The following is a 16,106-nucleotide window of genomic DNA, read 5'->3' as shown; positions in this document are numbered from 1 at the left end:
CATTAATTAGCATTATTCTTGATTCTGATTAGTCTATTGCTGCATTCTCTAGTCAGATATTTTTATAAAGTGACCGCTCAACTGAAGACTCTGATGTCTCGGTCTTCTGTTCTCAAAGCTTTGCTAGTTTCATATCGCTCAGCGGTCCCATATATTTAAACAGTTAGCTTAAATCAATATTTAAGCTGCATTTATTTATTCATGTGTTAAGCAACAACATATTAAATAGGATCGATCGATCAGTCTGTCTATCTGACTAAGAAAAAATTAAGGGGCATTAGATTACTGTAAAATTTTGTTTTTGCAAGTTTAAAAGAACAAGTATCTTTAGCCCAATTCAGACAGTAATTGTTTCTCACATGGACGTCTGTAAAAATACATTTACATATCACCTCAGTGATAAAACTCATTGATTCGGATGATTATTTATATATGTACAGTATATAAATTTTAGTTGAGCACAGTTTCTTTTTAGTTTCATGTTACATCTTGTGTTGTAATGCATGTTATTGCATTATAACCACATCTGTTTTTTGTTGTTGTTGGTATATATATATATATATATATATATATATATATATATATATATATATATATATATATATATATATATATATATCAATCTGTATCGCCCTATACAAGATTTTGCAATATAATGTTGGGGTCCTTAGGTTTATTTTGTGGTAATGAGAGGTTGGCTGTACCTTCATCATTTACTTATGCATACAAAGAGACTGCACCTGTTTGTGATTCAAATGGCAGTGCTTTAGCTCAACAGGAAGTGGAGTGCTCAAGGGAAGCGTCTTGTAAGTTTCAAACCAGCAGGAGTGGACTGACCGCCTGCTCCCACTCATCCTTCCCTCTCAGAGAGAGATTAAGAGAATCTGAGTTTGAGTCTGAGAAAACCACGAGAGGGAGAAAAACCAAGTGCGTAGAGATGAAAAGCTTGAGCTTTTGTCTCGGGTCGGTAGAGAGTCCCCATCCAGCGGTGGCTTGGCGCCTTCTCCGCCCATGTGTGAATGACACTTCACTCTACATGGGGGCTCTCATAGCCGCGGAAAACGATGCGATGTGAAGGGAGGGGCGATGGTCTCAGCTGATATAACCCTCATGAGTGGCACATGAGACAGAGCATCGCAGCGAGTGGGTGGCAGCAAAGATCTGGCTGTTAACTCGGTGGCTGCGGGGTCATGGCCGGCGGTGTCGCGTGGGGTGCCACAGGTGGGGTGCGGCTCGGTTGGCACTGATGAAAGAGAGGAGTAATAGATCTGCACCCTTCCCCCAAGCCCTCTCTGTCCCAAAGCCACCTGAGCAAGTTTAACATCCCTCCGCTCTCCTCCCCTCTTCAAACCCCTACTGTGCCCTCCGTTTCATCTGCCTCCATCTGAGCGAAAGGGAATTTCAGCAGGAATTAGACCCGTGTGAGAGAGTGTGTATATAAATTAGAGCCAAAAGTTTTAAATTATTCTCTGGGTTCATTTGTTAGTATGCTGGTTGAGTGTTAAAGAATAATATCCATTTTCTTGAATAACTATTATGAAAGTGATATAAATGGTATATTCGTTTAAAAGACATGTATAAATAGCAATGTGTGTGTGTTTGCACTAAAATTTTTACAAAAAAAATTCAATCTCGAAATAAAATTTGGAGTACATTTAAAATGAAAATACCGTTTCAGTCTTTCTAATTGAAAATGTGAAGTTTATGTAACCTGATTTTTATTTATTATTTAATGGTTCTGACACTGGACCTGCATTTCTGGCTTGTTTTTCATGAAAATACAACAAAAATGAATGCAATTCTAAATGTCATCCAGACAAAGCACACATATCAACACGAGAGCTTGCTGTTTATCCCATGTGCAAAAATTTGACTTACAATGTCCCCAGTCGACCAACGGCCCATTAGGAGTCCATCAAACTGATGTGTAAAAACATGCCCCCTCCACCCATCCCCTCATGCTATCATGAATCCCACTCGCCCTGGCACAGACCCTCTTTGGGTATGTGGAGAAATTCAATCAGATGCTTAATTACATCTTAACACAGGTTCCTCGCAGCTGGCTCCTATTCCCCTGCTTCTGATTAAGGGGATTAGAAAAATGAAATTTAGCAGCGGATTTGCATACTGCCACTGAGAGGGAGCCGCCAGCACATGTCTCCGGATGCTGTTGGGTTGTCTCGCCCGGCCAGCCGTCGATCCATGTTTTTTCTTTCTCTTCCCGCCCCTGTAATCCTTCAAATGAGCCATAGGTAAAAAATAGCTGCTGTCTCGCGCTGCTCAGTCAGTGCGTGTGGATTATTAGAGTTTGTGATTATACAAACCCTCTTTTGTGTTATTGGGATTAGTGTGGGTTTTAGAATTGTTTATTGCTGTGTTAGTTTGATAACTTCAAAAAGCTTTAGTGTTTTAAGACTCTGTTTTTTGGATGGAAATTTAATTTCTCATACTTTTGGATTTTATTTTGCAGTAGCATATTGCAGATAATCTTTATGATGACAATTACTTCTAAAATTTGCAATCTATACTGTACATGAAGGGATAAGTTTCTCCTGATGGTTGTTTGGACCCCATTGAATAATTAACCTAAAAATGAATATTCTGTTAATTATTTACACACCCTCATGTCGTCAAGTATCTCATATGTAGTAAACCAAGTATGGTTTGCATTCTTCCGTGAAACACACAAGATGATATTTAGAGAATTGTATCTTTTTTTTTCTCTCCATACATCAAAAGTCAATGGGCTTGATTTGCAGTGTTTTTTCAGAAAACTAAGCCAGTCCCGCGGTATAAAGATCTCACCCTCACCATTGATCCTCCCTAAATGATTCCTCTGCTCCTCTTCGAGGGCTTACGGGCTTATTAATGAAAGCGAGGTCGTCGCCAGACAGCGTCGGCGCTGTGTATTCCCGCTCACCCGGGGTATTTGCATTATGGATGTATGTGTATTTACTTACCCCAATTATCCGCCCCATGCGCTAAAGGAGCCATTTTGGATGTTAATTTGAAACAAACCGCATCAATCATTCACATTTTGCTTTTTGAAGAAGGAGGGTAATTAGTCCCAATGAAACTCTATGATTGCCTGTTTAAGGTGGAGGTGAAGCTCGGGTCGTCTGGTCAGTGTGAGGCGGTGCTGCCCTCTGTTGGTCGGAATAAATTCATTCTGAGCGGTGAACAGAAATCCTTTGTTGTTAAATAGACTCTAAGTGAGATGCTGCCATCTACTGTTTTTAGAGGCGAATTACAACCACAGATTGTAGACGGAAAAGAGAATGCTAAAGAACCTCACTGACCCTCACTGTATGATTAACTGGAAAGTTTTTCAGAGAACACGCAGTCATTGAAAAAATGCCTTGAAGAGCACGATCCTTTGAGGAACCCAAGGCGTTTTTATTCAAAGAGAGCTTTTTGAAGAGTCATTTGCAATTGAAAGGCTCTACTGGGAGCGAAAGGTTCACTGAAGTGTATTTTTCAGCCATATCTAAAGATTCAGCGAGTTAAAAGAGATCTCTCCTGCTCTCTGTGTCAGTGGATATATTGATACAAGTCTGATAAGATAATGATTTCTTTTTGACTAGGCTCATTTAAAACTACATGCATGATTTATTTTTAAACAGCTGCAGTTGCATCAAACACCGGCACTTTTTAGTAATGCATCCCACACCACACAGGAGTCAGGAGTCCTTCAGTGCTGTGCATAAAATACATAATATATGCAAAAGTAATACTTACTAAAAAAAGTTTGGTATTTTGAGGTTTTCTCTGCTGTGGCGTTGTTGTGCTGCTTACAGCATCAACACTGCCATCTGCTGGTCGGAACACGTGTAGCCTAATGTAAAACAGTTTTACTTTGTATTTTGATCATCTACTTGTTGTTGTTTTTTTTCAGTTCAAAATACTGTTTTGCTGATTATTATTAAAAAAAATATATTAAAACCAATGCATTTCTAAATAAAGGCAGTACAACAAATATTATGAAGAATAATAAATAGCCTACATAATGTCAATTCTATAATATTATTTGGTTACACTTTATTTTAAGGTGTCCTTGTTACAGTGCAATTATACATTTAAGTGCTGAGTAATATTAATTAAACACATGTATGTACTATTTTGTTAGGTTTTGGATTAGGGGTGGCCTTATGGTTACTTAATTATGCATAATTAAGTTATTATAATGGTGCATGTAACGTGTAACAGGTAAAGTGTTACCTAATATTTTTTGTTACATTAATGAGAGACCTTTCTTTTATTATAAAACGGGGGATAAATGTGCTTTCTATCATCCTGGAAATATTGTCAACATTTTTACATACTGATGGTAGACTTTTTATTTCTTCTCGAGGTGAAATGTGAATATAATAAAGATTCTTCAATAGTGAAATGAAGTAAATATTTTTTCCCCTCAATATCGGCCCCTGATGGTGATCAAAATCTTATATAAAGCTAATTAAGCCGATACAGGTCAGAAAATATTAAAACCTTATATCAAACTGGAATGATTTACAATAAATGTATTTTCTTTATTACTGTGATTAATTTTAGCAAGTAAATTAAACCTCACATGAGCACAAAAACATACCCAGAGGAAAAGAGAGAGAGCATTAGCTGTAAATCTGTTTAGTTCCTGTAGATGCAGACATGCGTCCTCCAGCTGTAATTACTCTTACCCAGCACAGAGCAGTGAAGAGAGATGCTAACAAAACCAAATCTGTTGTGTGGGCCGCTCACGCAGAGAAGGCAGTAGTAAATCTGCCCCTGCACATCGCAGTCTCTCTCTATTATATAAGACAGCAGACGAGGCAGGAATCATTCCAGCAGGAGAGGAAGAGTTTTACACTTCTTCTGCCTCATCACTTCATTCGGGGCGAGTCATCAGTCTCAACACTCTATTTTCAAACCTCTGAAAGAGCGATACTTGTTTATGGGTGAGGGAGTTCCGGCATATTTAATTAGTTATGGGATATACTAACCAGCCAGTTAGTTGTAATAGTGAATGTTGACTGTATACGTTTTTTTTCTTTACCTTTGTTGATGAATTACAGTGATAATGCATGTTATATAACTTGTTTAGGGGTTGACAAGCTTGGGTGACCAAATTACATTTCCCTTATTTCCTTGTGGCAGCACAAGATTGCTAATTTGCATAAATCCAAAGTTCCTTTTTTTGTTTTTAATGAAAAACATTTTCTGTCCCCAAGAGTTTTTCTGAAAACAGGAATTAACTCTTGAACTCTGGATGCCAGGTCATCAAGTTCTTACCCACTACTTTTACAGATTGTAAGAAAAGAAAAAGGTGACCCTCTTCTTTGTCTCTAAATGAAGAAGAAAGGCTTTGTGTAGGGTAAACTATAAAACAGCTCTGTATAAGCTAACAAGGCTCATGATTACAGTGCTCACCTCATGAGTAATGGCTGCTGTTTGCCTGGTCTTGCATGCATTAACCTTCAGCCCACACACATCAGCTGTTAATTGATTCTGGGTCTCTGGGTCTGTTTCAGCCGCTCTGAGGGAGGGATGCAGCTGATTGATTGGAGGGACAGAGCTGGTGTAACGTGGGCTCCCCGGGGCATATCGGTTGTGATGGCCGGCCCTTTCTTCTTAAACAATCCTTAATAACAGTTCCCAGACTTTACACACTTTTACAACTTTTAGAATGATGTAATATCAACTTTGTTTGTTTTTGTTTTTTAATTAGAGAATCCTCTAGAGCTCTTAAATTAGTTTGTTTTCATATTTGCAAATTAAAGAAAAATAAACATAGTTTATGCATAAACTGTAAAAAAAAAAAAAAAAAAGTCTCCTCTATGAAACTTTGTTGTTATATTGCACTTTTTAATCCAACCATGTCCTCCTAGAGTTAATTTTGCTGTTTTAATTTTTTCTTTGGATTTTTTTTTTTTTATCATTCAAATTTCTAAACAGGATATAACATTTTGTCAGCATTCAGAACATGATTTAACATTTTAGAATGATTTCTAAAGGACCATGTGACACTGGAAAATAGAATAATAATGCTGAAAATTCAACTTTGCTTCGCAGGAAAAAAATACATTTTAAAATATATTCAAATAGGAAACAGTTGTGTTTAATTATATTAGTATTTCACAATATTACTTGTCCTCATTGTATTCTGAGCAGCCTTTTTAACCCCCTTTAGAATTTTTTATAATGTCGTACAAATTTCTGAAACCTTTTGAAGATATGATTCAAATCAAATACTGTAAGACCTTAAAATACTGGAGAATTCATTAAATCCATTGCTAATACTCACTGATGCTGTTAATTTTGCAACCAGAAATAATGTCACTTCCTGCAGCATGATGCCATTTTTTAGTAAAACACAAATTGATTATGATTACAACCGTAAAACATAGGCTGCATCCGAAAACTGAAAAATGCTACCTTCGGAGGATGCATTCCAAGGTAGGAAGACATCAAGTCACGTTTGAAATCAATGTCAAAAACTCTGCCTGCGAAGTCATTGCCTGATTAGACAGCAAGGCAGCAAGTCACCTGCCTAAGTTTTCGGATGCAGCCATAGACTGTAAAAAAATATGGACGTAGTGTCCGTGACGTCACCCATAGACTCCTCAATAGCTGTTTTGAAGCCTAAAGTGTGCAGAGCGGGCCGTCGCCATCTGGCAGGGCGTCACCGCGCAACTCTCCCGGACAATTGAAAATGGGCAAAAAGGCGGGAGCTGATTGCTGAAGCCACGCCCACCTAGCGCGACAGCATTTTCAGCAGCGGCAATCCACCTGTCACTCAAGTGGCCACGCCCTTAATTATGCAGAACATTAAGTCTTAATATAATTTAAACGGATGAGTTATAAAAAAATTCACCCCCCTCACAGTTGTCATGAAGGGCAAAATTAGCAATATAGACCAAAATAATTTTTTGAACCAGGCTGTAAACATGTTTTTTTCTGCTGTAAAGTTGTGAATTTTAACATGGGGAGTCTATGGGACTGACTCTCTTCTGCAGCCAGCCTCAAGCGGCCAGTTGACGAATTGCAGTTTTAGTCACTTCCTTGTTGGCTTCACGAGAGAGAGCGCGAGGTTGCTGCTCGCCGTAAAAGCGAAACTAAAAACAAAAAATATAATTGCACTATTTTATGTATGTAATTGTGTATATTTCAATTTTTGGTTCTGCAGTTAAAACTATTATCTGTAATAAGATCACAGAGTGTAGGTCAATATACACTTGGTGAAGCCTCATATATATTTTTTACAGCTCAGATGATGGATTGTAAAAGGAGGCGCGAACAGAGGAAGAGATTGAAGGAAGGAGGAGACACTGGATTTTCATTTGCTCCTTGTGTGTGTGTGTGTGTGTGTGTGTGTGTGTGTGTGTGTGTGTGTGTGTGTGTGTGTGTGTGTGTATTGGCAACTGAGCATCTCTAAATCACAATTGTGGACAAGGTCAACTGAAGAATAACTCATTGGTTTTTGTATGGAGGCCACGGCCCGCTGCTGTTTCACTTAATGCTTCCAGCCTTACAAGACACTTTTTACATTTCAAATAGGTGACATCCTGCCAAAAAAACACTGAACAGTTTCACGCTCATAATTCAGTTGATTAATTAATTCACTTCAGATCACCTTGTTTAAAGAGACATTGAATTTCCTTCACTTGTAAATCTTTATATTATAGATATCTTATCCTATTTTTGGCCAAGTCTATATATTATTGTTATGAAGTATTCCTGTATCGTGTACATAAATTGTTATGCTGTTTTGTTCTCTGTTGACTATTTTAACAAACACGTTACGGTTTCTCTTTTCGTCCTCCTCGTGGACAGGTCTGTTCTCAGAGTTGCTGTATTACTTGCGAATGGCATTATAATGGTAATGTGGCATCTATGGTATCAAAGCAGGCCGCAGGGTCCTTGGCTTCCTCATAAAAGTAATTACATGGTAGGAGTAATCATTAAAGTTTCATCAAAGCAGGGCTTCATCAGCCGCTAATGTAAGCTCATTTACTTTTTCCCCATATTTTCAAGCTATCAATAAACGAAGAAAGGGCTTAGAGCATCATCCAGCACCATCTAAAGGATCTAAAAGGCATCTGAAGGTGTTGATGTCCATCTCCATTCATTTCACTTGATCAAAGGAACAAGCTGAAATTCAGCTAAATCGATTTTTATCACACTTCATCAAGCAGATGTAATCATGTGGTGTAGTGTTTATCCAGAAGCACAGAGCATTCCCCTGATGTAAGTATATGATTCATGTTTGGTTACTCTCTGTGTGTGCAGAATTATTATTAAAATAATATGCAGCAAAGAACGTATGCAGAATGTTCTCCAGTGGTTAGTTAATGATGTTCCCAGAACCAAAGATGAAGAAGCACTTTTCCATTTAAAGTGTTCATGGCTGCATGTATGAATGTGCATGGAAGATTCAAAGTGCTGTTTTGTGTTGTACACATGTTTGTGTGTGAACAGGTGTGTATGGACAGGTGTGTGCCGTCTGTGGCAGTGAGCGGTGCTGTTTGAGGCCTGTGTGGAGCTTGATAGACATGCTTGAGTTGCACAGACAGCTACATGAGAGCATGCTGGGAATACAAAAGGCAGTGTTATGCTGACCTTAAAATCATGTCAAGCGACAGTGACTAGTGTAATATAATGAGATCCTTGCAAAAATATATACACTACCATTCAGAAAATTTGGAGTTGGCAAGATTTTGAAAGAAGTCTCTTATGTTCACAAATGCTACATTTATTTAGTTAAAATACAGTAAGAAACTGTAATATTATGAAATATTATTGCAGTTTAGAATAACTTTTGCTTGTTGTTATTTTTGACTACAGTCTTTGGTGTCACATGATCCTTCAGAAATCCTTATAACATGCTGATTTGCTGCTCATTTCTTACCATTATCAGTGTTGGCAACCATTGTGCTGCCTTGTAGTTTTATGGAAACCATTTACAGAGCTATTTGGAATTTATGAAGTTTAAAAGACCAGCATTTATTTCAAATATAAATCTTTTAACACTGCAGAAAGTCCTTACCATCACATTTGATCAATTGAATTCATCTCTGCTAAACAACAACAACAAGAAAACACCTCACTGACCCCAAACTTGAAATGGTAGTGTATGTTGCTTGCATTTTGGTTTTATTTGTATTTAATCATTTATTTTATGGATCACAATACATTGCATATCAGTAATACATAAATTAAAAATCTAAATATGCTAAAATAGAAAACAATTGTTTTATATGGTAATAATATAATACAATATCCCTAAATGCAGCCTAGGTGAGTGTAAGACACATAATACCGAACCCAAGCTTGATGTTGTTAGAAAATGTAAGTATTGCAAATATTTTTATATATTAAAATATATATATATAAAGAAATCACAGAAGTAGGAGGTTCCCAGGAGGACTGTGTAGAGCATTACTGTATGAGCCTCTCTCACATCAGAGAAGCTGTAACTCGCCTGACAAGAGCTGCTTTAATGGAACGTTTGCCACTTGTTAGCTTGAATTGACTTTCTCTCTTCTACACACACTCTCTCTCTCGCTCAGTTGCCGTGGCTGCAGGACTCAGCCATCCACTTTTGATTTATCTGCTGTTCTCATATCAACAGAAGCTTCTCCCTGGTGCCTCAGACCGGAGGAGTAGCAGTGTGCCGATATCTCTCTGACACCTGGCCATGCCGTTCAGCGACAACTCTTGTCTGCTGTGTCCAAATTGGATTTCAGCTGGAGCTAGAGCGCGTCTAGAGAGCCGCAGCTCGGCTGGGGTGGTAGTAAATATTCTGGAGTGACTGAGTGGGATGAAAAGATCAATATTGTGCTGCTGATTTCTTGTGTCATCATCTTCTGGTGTTAAAGTAGCAGCGTGCAGTTTGTAGCGACTCCTCTGAAGGGTTCAGGAGCGTCTTGGCTGGAGATACAGCTGGATGTGATGTGATGTGAAGCTGCGTGTGGATCTTTCTCTCTGGAGACGTACTGGAATGAGGGCAGGGCTGCTGTTACCTATCACCCTTCTGCTGCTGGGGGTCTGGACGGCACTCGGGTTTGGCTGGGATGGGGAAAAGCCAGGACGAAAAAAGGGTGGGTGGAGATGGAAAGGGGACAGGTCTCGTAAGTAACCGTCCTGCTCTCAATCACTCCCTTTTCATCTTCAGCACATAAGAATGTCTTGAGTCACATTTTGGAGCGTTCCTGTGGCCTGTTTTTGCAGGATTTTACTTTTTATTTTAGTACTATTATTGCAGTGCAGTGCTTTTCTTTGGATCTGTTGAATGTCTTCAGTTGATTACCATCGTAGGTTTTGTTTAGTGTATTTTGTTTAGCAACATTTTAATACCCCTGAATGAATGTTAGATATATTTGAAATTGACTTCACAGATTTTCCTAGAATTTAGTTGTACGAATGACATTGCAAAACTGTGGTGAACCATTTGACTCATTTTCATTGGCAGAGTACACTATAAAAAACATGTTTTGAAGTTGCGGATAAAACTAATTATAAGAGTACTTCTTTCAAGAAAATACTATTTCAGTCTTTGAAATTCAAAATTGACTTACTAATTTTTTCTTTTAATGTTATAACAAAATAACTGCCAATGTAGTGTCAAAATGAAGACTACCTTTTCAAAGGTTTGGGCTTGGTAAGATTTTTTAAATTATTTTGAAATAATCTTTTTATGCCTGCATTTCTATGATCAAAAACAGTAAAAACCATAATATTATTAAATATTACTACGACTTAAAGCTGCAGTAGGTAACTTTTGTAAAAATATATTTTTTACATATTTGTGAAACCTGTCATTATGTCCTGACAGTAGAATATGAGACAGATATTCTGTGAAAAAAATCAAGCTCCTCTGGCTCCTCCCAGCGGTCCTATTGCTATTTGCAGAAATCCATCGCTCCCCTTAAGAAACAACCAATCAGAGCTGCGGTCCGTAACTTTGTTTGTGTTCAAAATGTAAAAAAATTTATATAATAAGCAGGTACACCATGAATCCATTTTCCAAACCGTGTTTTTAGCTTGTCCTGAATCACTAGGGTGCACCTATAATAAGTGTTTATATTTGGACTATTTTAGATTGCTTCGGGGGTACCGCGGCGGAGTAACCCAGTACCTTTGTGATTATTCATAGACATAAACAGAGAGAAGTAGTTCCGGCTACATTGTTCTTCCGCAAGACGCAAGCAGTTCTGTTTATTAACCGCTAGAGCGTCAAAAGTTACCTAACGCAGCTTTAAAATAACTGTTTTCTATTTTAATATATTTCAAAACATAATTTATTCTATTGATGCAAATCTGAATTTGTCAGCTTCATTAATCCAGGCTTCAGGATCACTCGATCCTTCAGAAATCATTCTAATACTCTGATTTGATGCTCAAGTATAATTTCATATTTTTAGCTATGTGGAAAACAGTTCTGCTAAATATTTTTGTAGAAACTGATACATTTTTCAAACATATATTTAAGGGACTTTTAGGGACTATTTGGTGAGGATAACATTCAAAAGAAAACAATTTTTTTTAAATAGAAATCTTTTGTAACAATCTAAATGCCCTTTCCACCACTTTTGCTCAATTTAATGTGCCCTTGCTGAATAAAAGTATCCAAATGTCTGTTTCACTAAAAAATTTATTCAAGTAAAAAAGGGTTGTGAATGGCAATTTTCTCTGACTGTATTCAGCTTCACAAATGAGGTATTACACTCACTGAATGTTTTATGACAGATCGTCAGTACAGAACCAAACAGAGTAGTTTGTTGTCTATATTCTCCTTCTGCTTTTGTGAGTGATCAGTGATGAGCAGCGTGTGAGAGCCCAGTAAAAGCATGCACACTTAAGTTAAGACGTCCATTAGTGATGTTTAGATGCAAGTGCAGGGGATAGCAGGCCTGCTTATCATCAGAACTCTATCAACTCTTGGGATTGTCAGTAGACTCTTTGTGGTGACATTGATTGACTGCCAAAAAGTGTGTTTGGTGATTGCTGATCTGACTCTCAGGCTCTTCTATAGATAGCCTAGCACAGTGTTTCCCAATCCTGGTCCTGGAGAACCTTCAACACTGCACATTTTAGATGTCTCCCTATTCAAACACACCTGATTCAACTCATCAGCTCAATAGTGAAGACTCCAAGACATCAAATGTGTGTGTCAGATAAGAGAGACACCAAAAACGTGCAGTCATGGGGGTTCTCCAGGACCAGGATTGGGAACCATTGCCATAGCAGATGGCATTTTAATATTAAAAGTTGAAGTTATCGCATGCATAAATATTCAGTTATTTCAGCATCTCATTGAACAGCATTACACATATTGGTCCTGTTATATATTCGTGCGTGGACCAAATGTTCTCTGGTCAGTGTTACTGGCTTGCATACGTGTGTTAACCGAGGTCTTCATAAATCATGTGCTGGTTACTGTCTTTGTAGCTCAATGTGGTTTGAGTTGAGTTTCAGCATTGGGGTTCCATGTGGTTTCACACTTGCGACCATCTGTTTCTTGACCTTTTCTCTCTGTGAACTATGATGGTGTGAAAGCAGAGTCAGGTGCTCATTCATTCACAGGTGCACGCTGGAGATAAGCAGAGGAGTTTTATCGTCAGTTTTACTTAGTTTTATTTGGTTCACTTAGAGTATCATTTGCTGTTATAACAGACCAAAGGGTCAAGGAGGGTTAGTTTGAGATTTTCTTCCTTATGCTGCAAAATAACAAGCATCTGTTAGCCAAATTTAAACAAGATATTAATTTTTTTTTTTTTTTTTTTAATGAACTTTATAAAATGCATTATTTGTGTCCACTATCCTGTGTTGATTCAGATTTGGAAAATGTAAAGCATAAATTGTCAATAGTCACTTACACCCATGTAGTTACAAACCTGTAAATGCTCCGTTCATCTTCGGAACACAATTTAAGATATTTTGGATGAAAACCTGGAGACTTGAGACTGTCCCATAGACTGCCAAGTAAATAACAGTGTCAAGTTCCAGAAAAGGTATGAAAAGTCGTTGTCAGAATACTCCGTCTTCCATCAGATGTGCGATCCGGGTTATATGAAGCAACGGGAACACTTTTTGTAAGCGAAGAACACAAAAATAATGACTTTATTAAATAATTCCTTTATCAAAGGTCTCTGTGTCACTCCATATCACCGTGCTGCATATGCTCCTCTGTGTCCTCCGCACCACAAGGATGTCATGGGAGTAAGTGATTAATGACAAAATTTTCATTTTGGAGTGGAGTAACCCTTTAATATTATGTAACATGTTTAGAGATAAAACTTTGTAAAGTGACATGGGTCATGATAAAGTTTTTTTCCCATTAATTTTCTCCATATGGACCAATATGAATCATATTTCAAATTTCGAATGAAGTACTTTTAATTAGTACTGTCAAACGATTAATCTTGATTAATCGCATCCAAAATACAGTTTTTGATTACATAATATATGTGTGTGTACTGTGTTTACATGTATATATTTATATTCATATAATTTATATTATATATAAATATATTTAATATATAAACAGAATTTTTTCCTGAAATATATACATGCATGTGTGTGTATTTATATATACATAATCAATATACACAGTGCACACACATATTATGTAAACAAAACTTTTATTTTGGAATAGAGTACTTCAGTGATAATATAAAACTAAATGTGTATATTATAAATGTGTCTGTTGAAAGAGTAGGCTGGCCAACTTCAGTGGTCACTGAGGGCCCTATCTTGCACCCAGCGCAATTGACTTTGTACACCGACGCATGTGTCATTCCTATTTTGCACCCGCGCAAAGCGCGCTTTTCCCTCCACAGAAGCACGTCGCTAAACTAGTGAATGAACTTGCGCTCCCTGGGCGGTTCAGCGCAAAAAAGGAGGCGTGTTCCGGCGCAAACGATCCCTGGTGCTATTTTGCTGTTCCATTAAACAATTGCGCCACTGACCAGAAAAAACCTAGTCTAAAGTCAGTGGCGCGTTGCGCGTTGTTCATTATGCTATTTTAAGGGCGCATGCTTGACCATAATGTATAGCGTGCACAACGCGCATACACTTTGCTCATGTAATCTACACAGATGCAACAGTTATTTTTGCAATTCATAAATTGTTACACTAAAAAATATTAACACGTGAGATGACGGAAATCATTGTGGTGTGCCACGAAGATGAGAAAAAATAGGCATAAATCTAGCTTACAAATTATTCAGGCTAATTGTAGTAATTAAGGATCAGACCTGTTGGCCAAATAGTGGCAAGACATATGTGTATATAAGGACATCTGACAAATTGTGGCTATTTCCTCCCACGCCTGTTTAACCGACGCTATTTTGGGTGGGTTTCTCCCATCCCCATACAACACAACTTCTCTGTCTTTCACTGCTCTTACAAGAACATCAGTTTCCACGGCTGTGAACCGCTCCTGGCGTGCGCCTGGTAAATACGCCACAATAATAGCAATCCATAATGGAACTTGCGCACCTGCTTTTAAAGGGAATGTTGGATGAAGTTCTGATTGGTTTATTTCACGTAACGCCCAAACCACACCTATGAATAATGAAGCTACTTCAGACCAACCCATTTTAGATTTGCGCCGGGCGCAAGAGCCATTTATCCCGCCGGGAAAATAGCAACAGCGCCGAGACCCGCCCACAAAGTTACTTGCGCTTCGCGCTTTGACACTTGCGTTTCAGATCGTTAAAATAGGGCCCTGAATGTTCATAACTGTTATAACCCTTCAAATAAAGATTTTATACTACAGTGGCAGAAAAATTACTAACTGAAAATGAAATGCTGTATGATTTAACTGAAGAAAACATCATATGTGTGAAATTTATCAGTGGTGTTCCTCTGGGACCTATCCTCGGCACATTTTCATTTTGATTTACCACAGTGTTGTTTTCTACTTTATAAGCTGATTCTCTTTTACTAATGGCTACACTACAAGCTGAGAGCTTTTTAAAATAAAATGAGCATCCCTCCATTACCTATCAGTGTTCAGGAAGTGGTATCTGATGTGCGGTCTAATGATGCTCGCTCATAAAACGTCCATTTAGTCGCACATGCTCTATGCTGCAATTACATGCATGAGCACAGCTCACCTTTAAAAGCGATAACGTCAGCCATGCTCAGCAGCTGGGCAGGTCGCTGTCATAACCTGTAAACTCAAATGCATTGTTAACCAGATGAACACAAACAAACACAATTCTAGCTTGGGTTTTATACAAGGAGAAACAGAAAGCGGACAGAGGACGAGGTGCATTGGGAAAGTTGAGTGGATGTGATAAATAAAACAAACATCCTGTCAGGTCTTGTTGAGACAACAGAGTGAATATTTGTTCCTTCTGCTAGAGTGTTCTGTCTAAAGTGAGGTGGATTTCCCTCGGTGGTTGTTGTATAAATGTGTCATTTCAGTAATGCTGGAAAACAACATTAACTCATCAAATGAAGAAAAGGACACGATTATGTTTGTGAAAGCTCAGGGAATGGGTTTGCTAAAGAAAGTGAGGATAAAGGCAGATGCTGTCATAAAAGTTTTCTGTATGTCTATTCGACTGGCTCTCTCAAGGTTGCCTATATAATGTCTTGCATTACCAAGTCCTTCAAACTGCTAATTTATCTAAATGTGTACAGTATGAAAGTATACACTTTTTACAATTTCACTTATACCTGCTTCTACTTCTACTTGTGGAATCGACTTGAAATACATTTTTAAAATTTCAGAGTCAAGTCCATGTTCTTATTCACTGGAGAGCTATATTGTGATGGGTACTATGCTTACTAAAGACATATTTGAGCTTTTTGGTTCACAAGGTCACAGTTTATATGTTTTTTGGCTTTCATTTTCTGTGTGTCTCTATGTGTTGTAGAATAAAGGCAAAGTAATCATATTAGTTTAGCTTGAAAAGTACACACAAATGTTTGGAGTCTGTAAGATTTGATTTTAAAGAAATTAATATATTTATTTAGAAATTATATTAAATTGATTGAAAGTGATCATTACAAAGACACTTTATATAATGATGAACAATATATCAAATAATTTATTAAACAAAATAATCTTTTTGACCCTTTCTGCTCATCAAAGAATCCTGAAAAATTAAAAACAA

The 16,106-nt window shown here is 37.7% G+C and overlaps 1 protein-coding gene across 4 annotated transcripts in view; it reads left to right on the top strand.

Moving 5' to 3' along the window:
- The window catches only part of LOC113114762 (roundabout homolog 1-like), a 260,076-nt gene that overhangs the window by 58,286 nt on the left and 185,684 nt on the right, over positions 1-16,106 (top strand). The window contains exon 1 of one of the 4 annotated variants that reach the window (XM_026281737.1): positions 9,923-10,076. The exons of the other annotated variants lie outside the window; for them this stretch is intronic. Coding sequence (XP_026137522.1) covers positions 9,977-10,076 — 100 coding nt within the window. The 5' untranslated portion in view covers positions 9,923-9,976. Of the gene's footprint in view, positions 1-9,922; positions 10,077-16,106 lie in introns of those variants that run through there. 4 annotated transcript variants of the gene reach the window in all.

This window comes from Carassius auratus, chromosome 15, assembly GCF_003368295.1.
Source record: "Carassius auratus strain Wakin chromosome 15, ASM336829v1, whole genome shotgun sequence".
NCBI classification, from domain to species: Eukaryota; Metazoa; Chordata; class Actinopteri; order Cypriniformes; family Cyprinidae; genus Carassius; species Carassius auratus.
Note: the sequence above shows the minus strand (reverse complement) of the source record. Positions and strands in the feature narration are given on the sequence as shown.